This window comes from Balearica regulorum, chromosome Z, assembly GCF_011004875.1.
Source record: "Balearica regulorum gibbericeps isolate bBalReg1 chromosome Z, bBalReg1.pri, whole genome shotgun sequence".
Lineage (NCBI taxonomy): Eukaryota > Metazoa > Chordata > Aves > Gruiformes > Gruidae > Balearica > Balearica regulorum.
Window position 1 is genome coordinate 45,541,118 of NC_046220.1, and position 24,103 is coordinate 45,565,220.

The window sequence follows — 24,103 nt, forward strand, 5'->3', positions numbered from 1 at the left end:
GCACTGCATACGCTCATGTGGCATTTGTGTTAGTAAATTGCTGTTGCATTTCTGAAGTTCTTTGAAGGCACTAACCGCTACTCAATATTTTACCTTATGTACCTGTTATTTCAGGCAGTATTAGGACAATTAATCAAAAAAAGGTCTCAGTTTCATGCAGAAATAATGATTTATTTGCCTGAATTCATGAATTAATTTGTTATTTGAGGCACAGTGGGTTGTAGCCCACCAGAAAGTCTACACGTTACCAATAAATATTTTTAGAAGGACAAGTGTGTAAATATAAGAAGCATGTTAGCCAGCTCATCTTGTCATTAGATTGAATGCAGTAGCTGGACCCTATACAGGAACAGTAATGAGAAGATTCTTTTTTTTTGGCTTAAGTTGTTATTTGGTTCCCTCTTAAAAATAACTTATGCAAACACATTTTGGATGTTATGCTGCCAAGCTTTAAAAGTCTGTGGACACTTTAGTTGCCACCCTGCTGAAGTAAGTGGCTTGCAGCTTTCTTTTTATAGACATTTGGCTATCATGTCTATATTTTTGATTGTGTGATATGACCATGTTCCTATACATGATATATATTTATTTTGAGAATCTTTAGAGCATTTTAGACAGACATCTCCCACTAAAGAAACTTAATCATATGGATTTTCACTACATTGTACTTAGACATATCAACATGTCTGGTTAATGTGAAGCAATTCCAATTTTATACTGGTGTTTCTGATGATAATATGTACTTCTGTTTCTGCAGTACGTAAACATCTAGTTGGTTCATTCACCATTTGATGTATATAAGAAGAATGCATTAGTGTTGGTATCAATTTGTGAGGAAGGTCAGAAAGGTTGAATGACTTTGTGTTTACAGAATATCTTAACTGCTTGCTTTGAATATTTTATAAATACCATAGTATTCCACATGTGCTTTTCAATATATCACTCATTCAATATGTTACACATTATAGTGTTGCATATTAGTGATTTTATGTTAGACCATAGTAATCATCTATGTATACCTTTATCATTAACTGGAATTCAGTTTACTTAAAAAATGTGAGTGTTCACACAACTTAATTGCAGGAGACTTAATTCTTCATCCTTTGCTCCCCCCCCCACTGCCCCCTCAAATCTCTTCTTTCCTTAAAAAATCACTCTAGAAACATTAAGCATTAAAGTATTAACGTTGGTTTTAATTTTCTCGTAGGACATCCTAAAATACAGGAGGCTCAACATTAAGGTCTAAGCTGTGTTTTTAGTTTATGTTGCAGCATCTGGTCAGTTGTAGATACTTGTACTTATTGAACTTCCTTTCTTCTCAAACAGGTGTAAGTATTGAGGAGATTATGCTGAAGGATCTCAAGGAGATTTCAGATGGAGAAATCAAAGTGGCAATCAGCACTGTGTACCTGACACTGGAGGTAAGAGGAAATCTAAACATCGTAGTTGGTAAACAGCCCTATTGCATGTGAGGATAGTTCTTTAACAGAGAGTTTGAACCCGTTATTTTCCCAAGTTTATATGAGCAGAATTTTCAGTGATTTAATTAACATTGAGAGAGGCAGTAGCTGTTTGTATTCTGACTTACATTATTATGCATGTATGCAGACCTGTTAGTCTGTACTGTGGTGTGTTAAAGCAATGGCATCAGCAAATTGCAGCCTTTGGGCGAATTAAAGGTGTGAGTTTTCTGTCGTACTTTAGTAGGCGGTTACTAACTAGGGCTTTGTCCTACCTTTACCTTACAGTATGGCATACAATTTATAAAACCACTATAACACTCTCTCAGCTTTTTGAGAGGAGGGGATATTATTTTATGCCTTCTATAAACCTATCTTGAAACTGTGTAATGAAGCACATCCATTGGCACATCGCCTACATGAAAATCTTGGTAGAAACAAAAGGACATTGATGGGGCAGAAGTTCCTAGAATTTTGATCTTTTGGATGAAAACTATAGTTTTGTCCTTATGAGTACTCCTGAGACAGCCTGAAGGTGGCTGCTTGGGTTTTCTTTCTTGACTAGTCCCAAACATTTTGTAATTGCTCAGGGAAAACTCTTGCGTAGTATGTTTTGTATCTTTATTTCAAGATGGTTTGTATTATGGATGTCAGTGGCTGTTTACCTTCACTTGAAGCAGATATAAATGTTACTGGCTATTATGTAAAAAAATTAATTAAAAATATTAATGTTTAGATCACTGAACAAGTAATGACATAACAGTATTACTTCTAATGGAAGTTTGTATACTGATATACTGATTAATAATAAAACTAACTATATTGAAGAGAATTTCAACAACAAAGAGGTACTTCTATGTAGTATATATTTGCAATTTACAATCTTACCATTTGCCTGAAAGTCACGTATACAAAAGTATTTAACATGCAAAAGAAGTTGTCATCTTCTACTTTTGCATTTTACTTTCATTTTACCTCAAATGGTACTAAAAAAAAAATCACTTGAATAGTTCTTTCCTATGAGATTTCTTACAACATGTCTTTTGTGATGCATTTTACAAAAAAATAAGATGTTTCTGTGGTTGAACAAGTTTGTGGTGCAATCCAGCTAATAATTATCCATAGATTTCTGCTTGCATACTGAAATATACAAAGAAAATTGGGTAACAAAGCTTCAAGAAATGAATCAGAATCTTAGTTACTTTCTCAGTGTCAAGCAATCTTTACCAGCCACCAAACCTGCACTGCTTTATGAACCATAATTTTGCTTCTGAAAATTATGCAAGGTTGGTAGGAGAGGGCATGGGGAAAGACTATAGTAAGATAAATCCCCCAAAAGAGGAAAAGAGATTTTAAAAAATTCTTACTAAAACCTTCCTCTTCTTTTGTTTTAAAACTTTCTCTTTTATTCTGTCAATAAGTCAATGGTGAACACACAGGGCTAGTAATTAGTAGCTAACTTTAGCATTACATTTTCTTTTTATTTATTTCCCTTTTAATCTTATTAATAGACTATGTAGAATGCAGGCCTTGCACTCCACAGATCTAAGCTCCAGCTGAACATGGCTGGACTCATCTTTACTACTTTACATACTCAAATTAATCATAACATAAAACGTGTCTGACTTTTGGCTGCAACTCATAAATTGAATTTGGCAACAGTAGGTTTTCATAGTCCTAAAACCAGGCAAATTTTCAAAGTTTTTTCAGTGATTGTGTAACATTTAATGCAGACATATTTTGTTCAAGGAGTGTCAAGATTTGGTGGTCAAGCAATAAATGTTTCAAAATTTTTTTTCTTAGGACATATCTAGTGGCCATCATGGAAGAAAAAGGAGATTCAGTTGCATGTAAAAAAGAAAAAATTGATCAGCATTTTAGTGATGTTAGATGGGGTTTAATCCCAATCTGTTAAGTAATTTTATTACTAGCATTTTTGATGGTATTTTTCTGGAAGTTACAGGTATCTCTCTTGACCTCTCTCTGTTGTTCTGCTGTGAATAGTTTGATTCAGAAAGAGCTAATTTTTCAGGGATGCAAATTCTTTTTTTCTAGTTATAATGTTTACAAAGTCACACTTAGTACTAAAAGGACTCTTAATTTCACATTTGGGATGGAGATCAGTTTTGCATTTGTTGCATTACTGCACTTTGTTCAAACATTTTTTGAACTCTCTGATTTACAGCGCATGACCAGCACAAGACTTTTTTGCTTGCTCTTACTCGAGCCAGGGATGATATAGTCTGCATGATGGTAGAGGAGATGGCTTGTAAAAACATTCTGCACTAGTTACTTCACGCAGTGTAAGACACAGAATATATATAAAGGAATTACAGACAAAACTGTTCAGATCTGTCTGTTTTTTCAGTTTAGATTTCTGTTATGAACTCAGAATACACAGACTTTAAAGACTTCAGTAATTTCTCAGCAATAATAATGATAATTGTTATTCACCCTCAAAGTGCTGTATGGATGTTACCTGATTAAACATTAAGGGAACATGAAGAACAGGCCTGGCTTTGCTGCAGGTGTTGAATCTCTAATGTGTTTGCTTCTTCAAAAATCTCACAAGGTCAACTTTTTTTTTTTTTTTTTTTTTTTTTAATCAACAGGTATGCAAAAGTATCTTTGACTAAAGTTCTTTACATAGGCTTGATTATTTGGTTTGGTTCAATGGTCTACCACATAGGTGATACTGCTAAGACCAAAGATGATAGTCATGCAATATAGTGGGTAGAGTAAGCTGTTCACAAGCATGCATCCACTGCTGCGTTGGGTATGTGTCATGAAGAATGAACCTGTTGCAGCTCAACCCTCAAGGTCTGATTTCAGTCAGAGTTTCACAATAGTAAAGACAGATATCAATAAGTCTGGTATTCTAACAAATGTCACACCTCAGTAGCACATACTCAAATGATTCTAAGCTTCCCTTATTTCTGTTTTCATGGCAAATGTTGCAGATCTTTACTGAAAGTAGATTCTGAAAAAAATCTCTGTTCTTGAGGGGGTGGATGCTCTTTTTTAGCAAAGTCTTGACCTGGAGCTAAGTTCCTTTCCTTTCTCTACTGCTGATTTCCTATGTTAAATAAATAAATAGTTTCCTCAGTTTCACCTCTGTAGATATTAATTTTTTATTTCATAAATATGCCATGAATTTAAATTAGTTGAAGCTTGTGTTAGATATGTTGCTATAAATCCTATTTTTTTAGTGTTGATACACATTTCCTAATATCTGTGGGAATGTTTTCTTAGTTCTGTACTTTAAAAGGAAGGAAACGATGGTAACTAATAAGTCATCAATTGTAATTTAATACTTATAATTGCTTTTAGTACTATGGCATAGCAGTACTCAGGCACATAGGACACATGCAGGTACACTCCTGCTCTCCAGTTTCTCATGAAGACAGACATGAACGCAAAAATAATAGTGCAATTGATCTTAGTGCTTTATTTGTATGTGCATACTGATATTAGTCATCAGAGTGTGATTTACATCCATTGTCTGTTGGCTCACTAGTTGTCAACTGACTGATTTTTAAGTGTCTCGGTAGAAGAGAATCTCAGATATTAAAGGAATAGACAGTGTTGGCGTTAGTGGTAGAGGCAGGGGAGGCATTTTGTGTGGATGTGTTTAGGTTTCTATAAGAGTCTATATGCAGCTTTGCATTTCTTGAGATAACTGCCTTTGGGTCTGGACTTCCTGGATTTAGGCAGCATTAAAGCTGTAAGTTGACATCAGACCTGTGTCTCCAGTGACTGGCTGCCAGAGCGTATGCTACTTGGATTTTGCATGCATAGCAGCAATTTTTTCAAGAGAGTGACAAAAGAAAAGCGACAGAGGCTAGATCACAGTTATTTTTGTTGCCTGTGCTGGAAAGTTTCCCCAAGTCATAATAATGATTACTCATAGGATATTGTGGCAAAATTCAGTGCATGCGTTACAGTTAATTTCTGTTACATTATGTTATACCCTGAGAGTATATTTTGCTTGTTCTCTGCTGGAATTCTCTTGGAAATGAGAAATATCTTCTCAATGTGACTTTCTGTGAAAGTCATCTTTTTCCTGAGGAGTGGATATTTCCTTTGTAAACTGAACTTTATTCTCTGCTTTCTTAAGTCAAGCGCACGAAAGAACAATCCAGGTTTTGGGAGTGTTCAGTTTAGTTGAAATGGCTCATGATATTGTAGCTTCCTAATGTGTTTGTTGGACTAAGTCCTTTACCTTTTGATTCATGAAAATTTATTCTAACTGCTCACAGAACTTGCAGTAACTTAGGAAAAAGAAAATCAAGTTTCTCCAGGGAGAAGCAGGGCAGTCGGTTGAAAACAAGGCAAATAATCTATGGTTGTCTGCCATTGACTATTACAGACAAGGGAATATGTGCGTTCTGAAGGCTGACTGATCTGTTGAGGCTCTTGTTCATGTTTCTGGCCATGGTATCTGAATGCTTCTTAAAGACAGCTTCCAGGTTGTAGAGGTTGTGTAATCTTTTAGTATTGTAAGGTTGGAGCCACCTCTTTCTGGGTGCCAGCCAAGAGGTTCAGAGAATGTCAGAGCCTGAATGGACGCTGCTGTCACCCATGTTGCCCCAAGAAAGTGACCTGCAAGTTCATGCCGGCACAGTGAGCTTGACTGTCCTTCGGTAGTATCTGGTAGTCCAAATGAGCTGAGGATGGTACCAAGGAAAAGTTCTGGCTCTTGCAACAGCTTTCCTCTTTATGGCTCTGTGTCTCAGAGAAACTCATGGTGGCTGTTGCACCAACAGTAACTTTGGAAATTTAGAAATGTTTGGGTGCACAGTAGATCTGCTTCCTGATGAATAAAATAGTCTGATCTCAAAGAGGCGGTTTCATTTTCAAGCTATTTTGTAGTAGTAGTAGTATGGCATGCAACTATGTTACTAATTGGGACAATTTTACTTGTGTGTTATGAAAAGCGATGCTTTTAATATTGCTGTAAAGCAAAACAAGAATTTCTGTCTAAGCTGGAGTGTGTCAGACAAGTACTAGGTAGATTACAGCATGTTTGTTTGAAGATTTGAACTTTTGGTGTCTGTAATGATTGGACCATAGTTACGTATTTGGGAACTTTTTTCTTGCAGTATAAATATAAACATATTTTAAATGGCATCAGATTGGTCCATGAATTTGTTTTTAATGCTAAAAACAAAACAAGAAGAAAACCCCAAGTAAACATGTTAACATTTAATCTTCCAGTAATGGAATTGGAAACAAAATTCTCAGCAACTTACAATAGCAATGCTGTTCAGGGATATTTTTCTGACGCCTGTTGTGAGAAGTTAGGGTATGTAAAATAAATGATGTATGGAGCTGTAGGAATGCGACTTTTGCAGACTACCTTATGTCTAAGGAACATTAAACATAGGGTTCTCGTTTAGCAAATAAATAACCATTCATTTCAATGGCTGCATAGTCTGGACTTTTGTGCATATTTTTGCAAAGATGAGAAGAGGCCATTAGGGATTTAATATAAAATAAATCGCCAAGGGGTCTTCTTGTAGTCCTAGTCTTTCTGCCACATGGTGTGTCACTAATGTGCATAAATGGGCTTAAATGAATTTGTTATCTGTATTACATTTGCAGTATGTATATATTTATATATTATTTTTTAATTGTGTTTAAAAATAAAACATTAAATACATCATTTCTGAGAGTTGAAAACATACCATTTGTAAATAAATCAACCTTAATTAAGGTCTTAAAATGTCAGTGTGTGAGATCTGCCTGTAGGAAAATGTACAACTTCTATAGCACACAAAGCTTGCACATTCTTTCATTTCCTTTTTTTACAAGTATTAGGAGGTTGAAGTCATCACCTTATAGGACTGAGTAATGCAGCCAAACATGCATTAATGTAAATACCATACTCATGTTTAAACATCAGACTTCCGTGTTCTGGAGGACGGTAGCTGTTCTGTTGGTGGCTCGGGTCAGCAGAAGTACCCCAGTTATAACGAGTGCCGTCCAAGGTGTGGAGGGCTGAGGCAGACCTGCTGAATTCTCTGTTGTAGTAAGCTACTTGTCTCTACAGGTATGAAAGGAAACTGAAGGGGATAATCTAAGACTGTTCTTAGTGCTTCCTAATTAACTATGTGAAATCAAATGGCAGCAAACCCAACATTGATTGCAGTGATTATCAGGATTGCTTATAGTTTTCAAATCAAGACCAGATTCCTTCCAGAAGATGTTGTGAGGGTGATATGAGCTGAAATTCCCCTACTCAGTGACATGTTTCTGCATGAAGTCATGCAGGGTGTCACACAAGGTGTCCATTGTTGTCTCTTCCGATGTGAGAAAAATGTGAACTTGAAAAACTGGCCGAGACCATTATATTTATCAATCAGTTCAATTCAGCCTGTGCTTAAATAATTAAATAATGATTTATTTAACTGTCATTTTTGCAAGATGTATTTGATTATTTTATTCTATACTACTGTCATAACTTGTAATAAACCAGAAGCACCAGAGATTTTGTAGTATCTCTTTAAGAACACACAACGTATACAGCAATATCAGGTCTGCAATGGTATGTATGTTGAATTTCAGTTTATTTCAGTGTCTAAAGATATTGGATAGACTTCATCTGTAATCATTTGTGTGACATCTAGTCTAAATTTGGCCCATGCTACTGTTTATAATTTTGCCTTTAGTGGTTTTGTTCAATCTTGGTTCAAAAGTTAGTAAAGAAAGTAAAATAACTATGAGAATTATAAAAGGAATAAGCATAGACATTAGATTAATCTACTAACATTACAGTAAAAATGTGCTTGCGATTACAAGTACATTGTTTAAGAAGATAAACTGTATTTTCTTTTGTATCATTTATGAAATGTGTTTCTCTAAATAAATTAAGATAGTTTCTTTATTAAATACAGCTGTATAATATGCAGTCTCTCAGCTAAATAAAATGCTGTCATCTACAGTATCATTATTGGACTGCATTCCTGACTTCTACAAAGCTGACTAATTTATCATTTGTGTACTCTTCTAGTTCTTGTCAGTAGCATCTCAGCTCAGCTGCTCATGGGGCATAGACATTGACAGCGGGAGGTGCTGTTTTGAGAAATGTTCAGCATAAAAAGAGTTTTTTCTATGAAATACAATATACTTTTTAAAAATTTCAATACAAGACCTAACTTAGACATTTAATATTTTAAGATCTAGCCGTAATGCATGAGAATACATGAACTGGTAATAGTAAGGGATAACAACAATATAAACATTACAGAAAAGTAAAATTTTATTTTCTGCTATTTAGTTTATGCTTCTTTTTTGCTATTGTGTGGGAAACAAATTAATTAGAACATTAAACTGTTGATCCAAGATTACAATGTAATTCCAGCTATAAATAAAAGAACTTCTTTTGAGTTTACTGGCGTTAGTGTTGCGTTACTACAGAAGAGAGCAATTCTGTCCACAGGAAATGACAGAGAGATATAGGGTATTTCTAAGCAAATGTCTGTCTTGGTGACGGCTTTTGTATTTTTCATTTTGAAATTAAAAAAAAAAAACCAAAAAAACCCAAAAAACCCACAAACAAACCACATTTAAGATCCTGCAATATTTATTTAGGATAACCAAATTAATCTTTAAGCAATTAATCTTTTACCAAAGTTGCTAAGTACAGATTGAATTTATTGATTATGATAAAAAGAGTAGGAAGTATTCAAGGTAGGTTTCTAGCATTTCTTTTTTTCCAATCTGCTTTTTAATTTTCTTATAATTACTTTATCTGAAGAATAGATCTTGGTAATTTGAGTTTCATAACTTTCTCCATATTTGTGATTAGTGGTTAATAACAAAATCATGCTTTGTCTGAATCCTTAGCTAAGGAGAGATTTTCCTTTCTCATGCTAGTCTAATTCTTGTGGTTTTGTACAAAGCCACAGAGTTCTCATTTCTGTTTAGGTAGAAAAGGTAGGACAAGATACTTTCTTCAGCTGTGATCATGTAGCTCTCAATGCATCAGAATTCCTTATGCATATCTAATGGCTGTCTTCCAGGATTCTTACAGTCCCCTTTCCTTCTGAACACAAGGTAAATACAACGCTTAGTCTGATATAAAACAGAAAGAATTTTGAGGCCACTAAATTTATGCCAAATGAAAACTATGGCAACTGATTATGTTATATCTTCTCCAAATAAGAAAAATCACATTATTTACATTGCAGAGATGGGGAATTCAGGTGTACGTACAACCCTTTCACACTTGGGAGAATGTTACTGTCAGTTCTGTGAGAAAGAAATCATGAATCTGAGTATGGGTATGAATCTTCGATTCTTTGGCTCAGGACTATAGAGTTAGTAATAAAATCAAAGAGAGAGCCTGGCAGAATTATCTGTCTTCATTGCTAGATGACTTTTCTTCTTCCTTTGCATGAACAATGAAAACAGTTGAAGAAAATCTCTTCTACTCTGGATTCTACCTTTGCCAACAAAAGCTATTAGTTGGTATCTACTTAATGCCAGTTCTGGTTCTTTTTACAGAAGGACAAACCTCGCTACTAGGTATTCTGTAACCTGACTGCATTTCAACATTTCTGTCTTGCTGTTGTTCTTTTTCTTAGTCACATTTCCAATGAATTTTCATAAAGCATGACTCTCTCTCCCTCCTCCCTCTCAAAGGAAAAAGAAGAAAAAGAAAAAATAAGAGTAAACACAGTCCACAGGGAATATTCTTGCAGTCCAATCTTTTTTTTTTTTTTTTTACTCCATTGCAAGATCGCCAGAGAGATTTAGCCAGCAATCTGTGCCTGGATTCCACACCAGGAATTTGATTTATTTCTTTTAGGTTTCATGGATGCCAGACATCTGTGTGCTGGTTCGTTCTCTCAGTGTTTGTCATAGACTAGAAAGGAAAAAAGCTGGAATAGATTAATTTTGTACCTAAAAAGGGAACTGTTAAGTCAACTCTTTGGCTGGTAGAGCACCGTGGACTTACACTGTGGGTTGTTTTAGCTGAAGGATTCAGGGATAAGTTTGAATAAATGGCAATTTTACAATCAAGAATGCTTGTAATTGTGTTTTAAAACCAAAAATCTTGACTAAGCACTGAGTTAAGTGCTGTTTTTTGTCAGATTTCATCAGGTACTGAATCATATTCAACTGAAAGTGTATTTCTTTGGTCTAAAAAGTTTGTCATCTCTTCTTCGCTACATAAATAGCATTAGCAGGGGTGTTTCTCAGCATTTGCTATTAAACAAGACTTTCTAAATAAAGGGACTAGAAATAATTCAGAAACAAAAAAGTGATTTTCCTTTCACATCTCTCAGTTGAGTATTTGCCATATGGGTTGCTCAGCATCACACTCTCAGCAGGTCTAATTTATGGTAAACACACAGTGAGTGAACATAAAAAAAAGGCAATGAAAATATTAATATTCTCCCCCCACCCCATTTTTTTAAACGGAACCAAACATATTCAGGTTCAGCCCATATAGTTGTGGCATTTAGCTGAGTATATATGTATTTGCCACTCTGCTGGGAGTTTGTGAAGAATGAAATGCTGCACTTTTCTTGCCATGAGACTGATTTGCTGGAGCTTGCATGGCAGTGTGTAAATTATACCTTCCCTGCTCCGATATGGCATGCTGCCAGGCCCCCCAGGGCTGTGCTCGCTCCATGAAGGGCAGTTGGTGAAAACATTGCTGCTCTCGCTGTGGCGTGGGGCGCGTTAGCTTTTCCCTGGGCCTCCACAGGAGGATCACCAGCTGAGTGAATGTGTTGATGCTCTGGTCCACTGCTAGGATTTGGAATAGGCAAAGAAAGAGAGATAGAAAATAAATAATAGTATGGATTTTTCTCAAGACTCACAACCATGGAAATCCACAGCATCAATATTTTGAAAGCCTCCCATCTCCCACGAGTTCCTGGGGCTTTCTTTTTCTGTTGCATATGTGATTTCTTTCTCTCTGTGGGTTACCTTCTCCCTCTAGGGACTTTGCTGCCATAACTGTCCTTCAAGGACTCTTTAGAACTTGGTCAACCCCACTCCTTAGTGTGCCTGTGTGGCAAATCATTGGAGAGCAACATGAAGTACTAAGCATGTATCAGCCTAAGTGAGCAGCCTTTCATCAGTGCTTCCTGCTCAGGGAATGAGTTTTTTCACAGGAGGATCTGCATTGCTATATAAAAACAAAACAAAACAACCCAACAATCTGTTTTACAGTTAGGAGCAGGCATATCTGAGCAAAAGAAAATACATTTCATAAACAGATGCATTGTTCTGAGAATAGAAATTGCTGCCATTTCACACTTGATATTGTAATTACAAACAGGAAATAGCTACAAAAGAAAATGCTCTGCCTTATGGTCATACACTAGACCCTGGTAATGCACATATTTCCTTTCTATCTGGATACTGTCTGTTCCAGCAAGAAACCTGCACATTCCCATTCCAAATTTGAAGATTCAGCCAAATAATTAAGAACTGTACATGGTTCAGATTTAGAAGAAAGTCCATTAGTGCTGCATTGAACAATCATCATATAATTTCCTTTAGGCAACATTTTTTCTGAGTCTTCAAGAGGAACTACTTAATTTGCAACACCTGCAGGTATTTATTTCAAATAAATACAAAACTTTTTCTATGGATCCTGCTAAATAGTTGTCTTAGCATGATCTCCACAGGTTGGCAGCAAGATCCGCAAGCTGCATATTTAACTTGTATATTAGTACTTGCAGTTGTGTTCGATTTCCCCGTGTTCATTTTTTCGAACGGGGTTCCCTGGAATGGCCAGTTTTGTTTCCCTAGTTATTACTGGGTGTCTTGTACTCCTCTAGTGTCCTGCATCTTGTTGATCTTCTCCATGAACTAATCTGTAAATACTTGTAGATGAAAAAATAGAAAACATTGGTTATCATCTAGTATGAATTCTTCCTTCATGTATATCATTAGCTTAATTGTTTACAGTGTTCCAGTCAGTTACACTTACACAGATCCTCCGAGGTAATGGAGTTGTGTTTTGTAATATAAACCAATATTTACTCAGAAGTCAAACCTCAGCCTCACTTCCTGTGGACTTCTACTACTATCAGTGTAGCAGTAAAATCCAAAGTGAGATTTTCAAGATGCCCAGGTGAGCGGAACCATGAACATAGTAATTTTACTAATTCCTAGTTATGCATTTAAATTTCTGTGAATAACAGCCAGCTAAAGTCAGGTGCCACAGGTGACTATTTGGGACTCTGTGGATTTTATGCTTTAATAATTTTAGAAAAATGTTAATTTACAATGTCTCTGTCAACTGGAAATGGTTGGGAGGTTAAAGTAAATTAAGTGATGAGGGATCTTTTGTGTACTGTATACTCAGTCATTGTGAACTCACATTCTGAACACATTTCAAGTGGCATTGAATCTGACTATATTTTTGATCCATTATTAAAGACCCAGAAAACAAGCATATTTTCAAATGGCGTTCTGCACAGTCAGTGATGTATCTGTGCTTGATGCCACTATTCTTCACAAAATGTGATAATAATGTTATCTGTTAACATAAAAACAAAGTTTGACTCCACAGAAGCAGCTGGAAATGGATAACCGCAATATGCTTAAATCTCTTAGGAACACACTGTTTGACATATACTACTAAAAGTTCCTCATATTTAGGAATTCTTTTGAGTGAAATACTTGTGCTGAGTCTCAGCTGGTGTGCATGAAGGAATATTCATTTCCCAGTGGTAACATGGAATTTGATTTTTTAACCTTTTTATATATATATTTAATGGATTGAAACACTTTGAAGAAAAAAAAAAACCCATACATTTCTGGTCCTAATGTAATTCAAAGGGGTTTTATAGTTCTGAATCCAGCCTTTTCTCATGTTTTATGTATAGGTAAATCAGAAGATTATGCCTTGTCCAAGCTAGCGGGGAGCAGAAACAGTCCTTCTCTGTGACATCCAGGAAGGTGATCAGTTGGGCTATGAAAAATGAATGTTTACTGGGTGGATACTTCAGGTGATTTGGAAAGAGATTTTCTACAGCTTGGCAAGAGGGTCATGCTAACAGCAGTATGTGTTAAAACTTATTATTTTGTAGTAGTGAGTTGCAAGAGAGGGATATATGAATCTCATAATGTATGCTGGTTATTTCATGCCTGCAAATCCATTATAATTTAAAACTTTTAAAGTATGATTATTATGTTTTAGTGTTCTCTATATAGAGTCAGGCAAAGTTTCTGCAGTAGAAGTGAGTGGTGGAAACAACTGAAAGAACGGAGCTTTCAGGGATTTGATGTCTGGTCAGAAAGGACATTCCAAGAGTCAGAGGAGAGGTACAAAATGATGGCAGAAGAGTAGAGTGAGTTACTATGGCACAGAATATAAAAGCTTAAACCAGTATGAGGTGGGATATAAACCAACTTGAAGCTTCACCAACTTGTGGGCTTCAAGACTATGCCATGTCCAAAGAAGGGCAACGAAGCTGGTGAAGGGTCTAGAGCACAAGTCTTATGAGGAGCGGCTGAGGGAACTGGGGTTGTTTAGCCTGGAGAAGAGGAGGCTGAGGGGAGACCTTCTCACTCGCTACAACTACCTGAAAGGAGGTTGTAGCCAGGTGGATGTTGGTCTCTTCTGCCAAGTGACAAGCAATAGGATGCAAGGAAACGACCTCAAGTTTTGCCGGGGAGGTTTAGGTTGGATATTAGGAAAAATTTCTTCACCAAGAGGTTTGTCAATCATTGGAACAGGCTGCCCAGGGAAGTGGTGGAGTCACCATCCCTGGAGGTATTGAAAACATGTGTGGATGTGGCGCTTAGGGACATGGTTTAGTGGTGGACTTGGCAGCACTGGGTTAATGGTTGGACACAATGATATTAAGGGTCTTTTCCAACCTAAATGATTCTGTAATTCATAGAGATGAGGCTGCTAATTTGTGGCACTGCATGTCACATCAAATTATGCCATACATTTGTATGTGTGTGTATGTGTGTGTATATATGCACCACATACATGTGAGGAACATGTGAGCTGTGAGAAATATGAGCTGTCTACCTGCTGTGTAACATGAAATTTTTGCTACACGGAGAATGAATTAGGCTCACTCTGTTTTATCTGTAATTACCTTTATTTTTTTTTTTTTTTTTTTTTTTTTTTTTGCTAATGCAATTTGGTTCTCATTTCTGTCAGTGAGGGTGCATATAGATTTCTGACTCAGATCCTGAGAAATACATATCTAAATTTCTGAAATTCAGACATGTTCTGAGAAAGCACCTTGCTAAAGTTTCCTGTTTCAAAGAAATGGAGAGACGCTGGAGTCTCTGTTGACATAACTGTTACCAACCAGGAGTGTCATTTCTCTCTTAAGTTTGACTATGCACAAGCAGTAAAATTGACTCAGTTACACTCAGTAGTAAAATCTTTTTTCCAGAACAGTTTATTCCATGTATGATTTCGCTTAAATTTTGCTATATTGAGAATGTAGTTTTCAGAGCTGGAAGAAGTATTTGTGGTGAAAGTCAACTGAAAGAAAGGGGCTTTCAGGTGCAGAGTGAATTAACCTTGTCCATAGGATATTCTAGAGGTAAGATACAGTCCAGTTTCCATTGAGGGAAAAGAATAATTGCAAGCAGACGAGTAGCAATGCTCTTATACCAGAGCCATAGCCTAAGATACCATCTTGGATGGTACCTACAGTAAAATATTTTAGTATATAGGCAAAGCAGAATGAAAGTCAAGACGATATGATATGTGGAAAGAACTGCATAATTCCACAGATCAAAGAAAACTAGAGGCAAAAATATCATGCAGATACAGAATATATCTCACATTAGGTTTTAGTTAATAGTGTTTCATAATCACAGACAGTAAAGTTGAAGCTCTTCGCAGAAGTATAAGTGATTCTGTTGCAATGGGCAAATGTGGATTTTAACAGAAAAGAGTTTATTTTGGGTCAGAAGATAGAGTCTTTCTTTTCCTGAAGAAAAAATGGTGTTAGTTTTGCAGTATCTCTATAATGCTGATAGTTTTAAAGATACACCACTCGTAAAGCTTAAAAAAAAGGATCTCTTGACCTCATGAACAAGTTAGTTATCTGGAATGTTAAATGCAATTATATTGACATATGGTGATAATGTGATAAAGCGTAAGGGTTAAAGGTTGAAGGAACCATGGCTTGGCAATTAGCAATGTAAATGAAACATTCATTATCCAGCATGCTGAGAAGTTGATGAACTGTACAATAAATCTGAGCCCAAGTCACTACTGAGATAACTCATTTCAGACATAACAGTATTTATTAGGATCCTGGACATTGTTTTGCATTCTCTGATGAAATATCTTGCTATATAGAAATATTTTGTCCATTAATTTTTTGAAATAAGTTAATACTAAAAAATCACAAGGCCCTAAACTGTTCTCCAAATAATATAGAATAAAAAAGGAAGAAACATGAAAGACATTGAAGCTCATTCTGTCTGGAACAATGTTTCATTAGACATATTGGTATCTCTTCAAAGCATTGGTATTGGTATTTCTCTGATGGAAATTTTATCCCATTACTTATATTAACTAATTTGAAGCCATTTTTCATCTTACAAAATACAATTGAAATCAGAATCTGACCTAGTAAGTAAAGAGCCAATTATTCAATGTTGTAAGTTCCATTTATACATAAAACAGGGTATTTTTTGATAAGAACACAAGATATACACTTGTTTGAGACATGATGCAGAACAGTATTTGTAACCATAAAGGTTAGGGTTGAGTGTTCTCAGACATTTAACAATTGAGTGTTCTCAGACAGTTAACTGTACTTGTGTCTCTCTCAGAATAATGCCCAATACCAATAAAGCCAGAGCTAAATGTATTAACTTGACGACAGCAGTGGTAGATTACCTCCCATTCATTAGACAGTTCTATGAACAGCTTAGGAGAAGTTCCTAATAATAAAATACATAGTGCGTAATTTGTTCAGTAAAAATAGCTAAGGAGAAGTTAACAGAAACCAAGACACACAAATATGCGCTTTCTTGTCAGTGAGACAAAAGAATTTCACGTTCAAGTGATTGGTGGCAACAGAGTATATATTTGGTTTGTGTTTTAAAATGTTGAAGATGTTTGTTCCTTTTAAAGGCTACTAGTTTACCATGGCCATAGCAAGCAATACGTTGTATTTTCTGCTCCAGCTTTGCATCTGTTTGATGTTGTTAGAAATTTTGCATTACATTTTATTTTACATAGATTTCCCACTGTGGCATAGACAAATTTCTTACTATCAAGGCAAAACATTTGAGTAGATCTGTATTAATGACATATAAACTCTGAGGGAGTATCACATCTTATGTAGTTTTCATGCTAGTCCTGTGAAATTTTATTCTTATGGATTGTTATGAATGCTGAAAGATCACATAATAATTTACAAATTGAGCCAAAACCCCCTCAGCACTCCCTTAATCTTCTCCTCTATGAGAATCTGATACACATAATTCTCACTTCGCTCATTGGTGTCAGCAAGAAATGCAGTATTTGTTCAGTAGTACAATAAAATGTAATGCACTGTTCAGTAAAAGAGTTTAATAGTACTTATTCTGTATGGAAGAGATAGCATTCCTATATGTGTATATTATCATATACTTGCATACTATTCTGTAGTACACTGAAAGTACAAGGAACATGCAAGGAAAACTGAAGAGCATTGGCTTACCACCCCCCTTCATTCATCCTACAGAAAACTTCAGAAAATAAACTTACGTGGTATACATATCGAAGTGCTGATAATTGCTTTCGATTAGGCATCTGTCAAAGGCTTTGTATCTTCAATTTCTTTTTGGAATCTCTCTAGTTTTATGATTTGACTGAAAGTTCCTTGGGTCAGCATGATACACAGGTTGGAGGATGCAGGATATGTTGGAGATCCTATGGGAAGCCTATAATAGGAGCAAAAATTTAGTACTCTGAGTTCTTTAAATAGCAATTTGAACTCAAAAAAGTCTTTTAATCTTCTTGGAGTAATTGAGATGGCTGAGTATTACATATGTCCCAAAAATAGGTTGCAAAACAGATTTGCAGGAATTACTTGGTTTCTGCTATGGTTGTGTCAGAGCATGGCTGTACTTTAAAATCTAAGTTGTGGGAACTTAACAGTGGGTGAAGCACATCAGCCAGAATACTTACTATAAAGACAGGTGCAAGTGCTGTTTTGAGCACAGCTCTGTCAGAACTGAGAATGTAGCCACAAAGTTGTTATAAAATCGTGAGGAAAACACTATAAAGAAAATATTTAATAAATCTTAAGTTATATTCATATAAAGAGTCTCTTATTTAACTACCTTTGAATTTCTCTGTACATCTACCTACCTTTTACTTCTGTGGCTATTGCTGTGCTTTCCTATAACACTGATATCAGTTAGCAGAGTTTGAGGCATTAAACTCTAAAGTATATAGTAGGTCATCATTTACCCAAACTTTTTGAATTAAAAATGACCACAAATAAGTTAATATGTTGTGTTGCTTATCTTTCCTTTTAGAATGTTTCACTGTAACATCTCTAACCTACATACACTTGCTGACCCACAGCTTATTTGTACTATTTGGATAGTGTACTTCTGAATTACAATATTTGAAAGTCTTGATTTCCTGACTACATATTGATTGGCTGTACTGGATCAACTTGAACTGAAATCTGTAAGCAGTAGTCTCTATGTTTACATGCAGAGACTACTTACGATGATTTCTCAGAATATGTCTAACTTATTGCAAAGTCCTTGAACCAATCTTCTGGAAAGATCATAGATGAGATTAAGAAAAAATAAGGCATTGGGAAACTTTTTGCATACTAACATGAAGGTATCTACACATACACTGTACACTTTTCAGACAAGTTAAGGCAACATTCTTTTTTACAGATGCAACAAAATTAAATAATACTGTGCGATATGGGTAAGTTCTTGAAGCTGAAATCCAAGCAGTTTCTCAGAGTTCCAAAACTAAGAGAAAAATAATCTTTCTTCTATATATTTGTGAATTTCTCAGTTAAAACCAGTTGAAGATATTCAGTGGCATATCCATAGGCATGAGGTCCTTTTGTCAGATAGGAGGGTCCACCTATAAATGGCAAAAATATCTAGTCTTGAATCAATATTTTTTTCTTATGTTTTTCTGGGTACATCACTCCGAAGTATCACCACTTGTTCTCAAAGAGTAACTCTCCCATCAACAAAATAAGCCCTTTCCAGTATGATGCTAGTGAGTTAGTAGTAACCAGGAAGAGTCAGGCTTGAAGCGATTTTGTATACTTTTTTTTAATGCCACCTGGTTTATAAATATCATTTGTGGGTTTTGCAGTCTAATCTCATTGGAGGATTTTTTTTTTTAAGCCCAACTCAAATATAGCTGGTTAGAGATAGAAAGTACTTGCATTTTGCTTGATCAGATTCAGATTGTGCTTTGTAATTGCTTTCCTCTTATCAGCTGCAAGGCCAGAACGAGGTCTGACCACAACTCTCTTGGCAAACACCAGGAGAGACAAAAGGCCTTAGAGCATGTGTCTTGGGAAAAACAACATTTTTGTTAACTTTTTAGTACTTCTGGCATGAAAACTTCTGCTAATAGCTATGCTTTGCAGAATGGATCTGAAAAAACAGAGTAAACCAAATAGAAGTGGTAAGTGATGGTAGGGTATTGAAAAGACTAGGAAGAGAAGGCAGTGGCTGTCCATGTAAAGCTTCATGAATGTCAAGGCACCACATGAAAAAAATGTAAAGATTATTCTTTTAGTAAGTTTTCTGATTACTTGAGACAGGTAAATGCTTATCAGACCACAGAGATCATCAAGCACAGAGGTAGAATGTGAAGCCTGTAGAGCCTGCCCATAGCTGATGTTTACTCTGAGCTAATTACCCAGGAGAACCTTTATGGTATGGGTGAAAGGTGCCTTTTTGTAAGGTGGCTACCTAACACTACTCACAAACAGTACTCACTTCACAGCTTTTTTATTCATATCTTGCTTACTGCATACCAACTCCCCTGTTCCTGTATTGTGGAAATGACAGTCTTGGCTGAGAATTTTAGTGGTAGCTTTCTTCTGTGGAGAATAGGAGCCATCTACTGTCCAAAGAGAGCATCGTTTAAAGCAAAGTGTGTGCTTTTTCTGTCTTGTCCTATATCCTCAGAAATTCTCCAGTGTTGTTAGTAGTATATATGATGACACCAAATTGGGTGGGAGTGTTGATCTGCTTGAGGGTAAGAAGCCTCTGCAGAGGGATCTGGACAGGCTGGATTGATGGTCCAAGGCCAACTGCATGAGGTTCAACAAGGCTCAGTGCCGGGTCCTGCACTTGGGTCACAACAACCCCATTCAGCACTACAGGCTTGGGGATGAGTGGCTGGAAAGCTGCCTGACAGAAAAAAGACTGGGGGTGTTGGTCAACAGCAGGCTGAATACGAGCCCAGGTGGCCAGGAAGGCGAACGGCATCCTGGCTTGTATCAGGAATAGTGTGGCCAGCAGGACTGGGGAAGTGATTGCCCTCCTGTACTCGGCACTGGTGAGGCTGCACCTCAAGTCCTGTGCTCAGTTTTGGGCTCCTCACTACAAGAAGGACATTGAGGTGCTGGAGCGCGCCCAGAGAAGGGCAACGAAGCTGGTGAAGGGTCTAGAGCACAAGTCTTACGAGGAGCGGCTGAGGGAACTGGGGTTGTTTAGCCTGGAGAAGAGGAGGCTGAGGGGAGACCTTCTCACTCGCTACAACTACCTGAAAGGAGATTGTAGCCAGGTGGATGTTGGTCTCTTCTCCCAAGTGACAAGCAATAGGATGCAAGGAAACGACCTCAAGTTTTGCCGGGGAGGTTTAGGTTGGATATTAGGAAGAAATTCTTGACTGAAAGGGTTGTCAATCATTGGAACAGGCTGCCCAGGGAAGTGGTGGAGTCACCATCCCTGGAGGTATTGAAAAGATGTGTAAATGTGGCACTTAGAGACATGGTTTAGTGGTGGGCTTGGCAGTGCTAGGTTAGCAGTTGGACTCGATGATCTTAAGGTCTTTTCCAACCAAAATGATGCTATGATTCTACAATTTGCTAACAACATGGATGCAAAATTAATTAGGTCTAGATGGTCTACATGTTTCTGGAAAAAACTTATCCATTAGTACATATACTAAAAGTCATTTATTCAGACTTCAGCATTAACTATTATTTAAAAATTTGTATTACATGGGCAGCTTGAGAGTCAGCAAAAAACCTGGACAAACAACCATCTGCAAGTGTGCAACATCTAAAAAATTCCTTCAATATAATTAACAATTTTTCTGCTCAGTTCATAGTTAGCTTCCATTCCTAGTTATTATATCAACAGTTTTAAAAAAATCTCATTTGCTGAAGTACAGTTCAATTCTGAACACGACTCAAAGGAAAAAGCAGCATGCCAGGGTCCTATTTTCCTATTTCTTCCTGATTTTGGATCTAATAGATACCAAAAAATATTTGATCATACATTAAAAAAAAAAAAAAACAACCCAACAAAGCCCTCTCACAAACTCCCCCCCCCCCCCCCCAATAAAACCACCCCACCCCAAACAACCAAATCAAACCAAACCCAACCCACCAAAAGTAAAACCCAAATCTGAAACAAGTTATGCTTTTCTGTTTTTATCTCTGGTCAGTCTTCCAGCTCAGATTGAACTTTGGAAGCTTGTCAAGATCTTTTTCCTCTACTGTTTCTCTACCAGTTCTACAGGTCACACTGTGCTATTGTCTGCTAGCCAGTTGTCCCATTTATGCCCTTGTGACACATAGTACTATATTTCAAAGTCTTAAACTTAGCTACATGGAATTAACCAAATAGTCATTTGTCAGTTTGAGACATAAAATAGGCTATAATCTAGGCAGCTGTTTTTTAGTTGCAATGAGCTAATCAAGAGCGGGAAGAAAGAAGAAACATATAAAACACTTATTTGCTGTTAAAAATCAAGATACATGGTAATTAGTGTAGCTTGTAAGGTTCCCCATTATTTTCATTGCTGTGGTAGTTGCTCACATCTTATACACATATACAAACACACCCAACGCGAATAAGACAGCATTTATGTGTAGGTTGAACCAAATGATTATAAATGAATGGAGGGATGTCTCCTGGGATTGGACATAAAGGTCTTGTAAACTGAAAATTTTATAAACAAACAGCTGTTGGGAAAATACCATTATGCTGTAATAGCTGCTATTAAAATCCATTAGCAATCTTGATGGCCTGTTTGAATTTGATGCATCATTTGCTCTGACAGCATTTCTTTCTAAAAGAATTTTGTAAAATATATGTAGATTATGAAAGACAGTAGTAATAGACTAGGAGATTAACACTGATTACACATTTTACTTCCAAGTGCCAATCAAGCTTTGAAGAATGCTATGTGTGCTCCAGTTTAAATGTCAGTGGACAAACAGGAACACATTAACCTGAACAGCTGTGAAGCTTTCTCCATCACTGTGGGAGAAATACACAGCTCTGCAGAGATGGAGTATTTCCAGGTTAAAAAACATGTTTCAGGCAACAAAATAAATCTCCAGTGTTTTCTAAGAGTTTGTTTCTCCTAATTAATGCCAAACTGTCATTCTCCTCCTGCTCACAAATCCAGATACCACAGTGGATACCAGCTGCCATAGGGGTAGGCATGGCCTGTAGATCATGCTGCTACAAAAATTAGTCAGATTTCTAATGAGATTTTGAAAAATCAGTATGCCAAGAACTATCTGAAAACTCTCCTCTTTTAAGAACAGTTCAAGTGTCAGTGTTATATCTAAACTGTCCCTTCAGAAACAGCTTTGAAAACCCACAGAGTGAAATGTGATGTGTCTGTGTCTGTAGACAGAGGTAGAGATGCGCTTGGCTTGTCCGTGGATGCTGCAAGGGCACCATCTGGTGGGTGAACAAAAATAAAAGACTAAAGCTTGATAGAGCAGTCAGATTTAAACATCTTTTCATCAAGATTTCTTGTCTGCTCCCCCTTTTTTGTAATGCTCATACTCAGATGATATAATGTTAGTTGTTGTATATGCTTTGTTTCCTATTTCTTCCTGTACCTTGTGTTTTTCAATTTTTTATTCAATGAACTAAACAGAATTCTTTATAATTATTGTGGTATAAACTCACACGCCAGTTTTATGGTTACCCTCTTTTCTCCCCTCTCCTTCTACCTGTTCTCAGTTTCTTTCCCATATCCTCTTTCTCCTCTCTGATATATCTAAGCAGCTTTGTGCTAGAAGGACTGGCAAAGGGTGCTGTGTCTCCTCACTCCTCCTCTCCTTCCTGGTGGAAGTATAGTGGTGGAGCTGAACCACACCTTGTGTGTAATAATGTGGTTCTGCTGAAGTACACAGCATACAGCAGAGCCGTGGTCAGTTCCTTTTGCAAGTGGGAGGTATAGAAGTGTTTGTGCTTTAATGTAAAGAGAGCGAAGTCAGTACGTCTATGTCCTTCTAGCTCTGGACCATTCTGTCTTAATTCTCTTTTGCAGATTTTGGGTTTAAAATTTTCTTTTTCCTAAGGATTATGATACAAGTATGTTCATCAAAAGAGCTGTAGGTCTATGATACCACTGTTTGTTCTGGTATTGTCTTAACAGAATTGCAAGAGGCTAAAACTAGACTAGTAGTTGCACCATTTAACATGCAAATTGTTAAAAGAGCCTTTACTTTACTACTTGTCGGCTACTGCATGGTTGTGATAATATATTATGCATTCCACTGAATGCCTCTCTCTAGCACTGAGCAATACATGGTTTTGCAATGCACAGTGTAGCGGAGGTAAAGACCTTGTGTCATTCCATATGGATTTTTTTCATGGTTTGAAAGAAGATTGGATGTTATTGGAGCCTCAGCTTTCTTATTTACATGTTAACATTTTTAATAATATTTTCAGAAAATAGTTACGGCCCTGAATTTAAAGACATCAATTTCACAGAGGTTGAAGTGAGAACATTCTAAAAATGAACCAGCAGGATAGAAAGCCTTAACTACAGGCCTAATTAGTAAGGTGTTCATGCACATATTTTTTACTGCTGTGAAATACTTCAGTTCCAAAGATTTGGTAATATTTGAATATATTTTAAGTACATTTTATCTGCAAGTGTATTAGCAGTTTGATCACCCTACGACCCTATTTGTACCTCATTTACTTCAATGTTCAGACAACACAAATTCAACATTTATAGAATTGCATTTAAACCTTGGTTTTGAAACCTCAAATTATCAACAGGCTACAGTGAAATCAATGGGTAGCAGTACAAAATTTAGTAAATAAGCTGCTTGCTTTGTTAGATAAAATTTTGTTTTGACATTACCGAGAAGTACTTGTTTCTTTCCCTATTGTGTTTGAAAGATGCTTCAGTGACAATGCATGTTTACACTTATGAAGCAGAGGGTGAATAAGGCAATGCATGGCATGCCTGTGGCTAACTGAAATATGTGCTGTTAACTTGCTATATATTTATTTTGTGGTCAATTTTTTTCATTTGTTACTTATTGAGTTTAAATATATTTATTTACTTTATTGACAGTCTTACTATACAATTTACCTGACAGATTAGGCTTGGCTCAAGGTTTAAGTGCTTGGAAGAAAGCTGTAATTGCACGAGGAGAGTCAGTTGTGCTAGCTGGAGTCACTACTGCACAGGGTGGAATTGCCAACCGTTG

General features: G+C 36.5%; 1 protein-coding gene across 4 annotated transcripts in view; it reads left to right on the plus strand.

Annotated features, from left to right (window-relative positions):
- PRUNE2 (prune homolog 2 with BCH domain) overlaps positions 1-24,103 on the plus strand; it is a 138,639-nt gene that overhangs the window by 43,244 nt on the left and 71,292 nt on the right. For all 4 annotated transcript variants that reach the window (XM_075740891.1, XM_075740888.1, XM_075740889.1 and 1 more), the window contains exon 6: positions 1,327-1,421. In XM_075740891.1, coding sequence (XP_075597006.1) covers positions 1,327-1,421 — 95 coding nt within the window. The remainder of the gene's footprint in view (positions 1-1,326; positions 1,422-24,103) is intronic.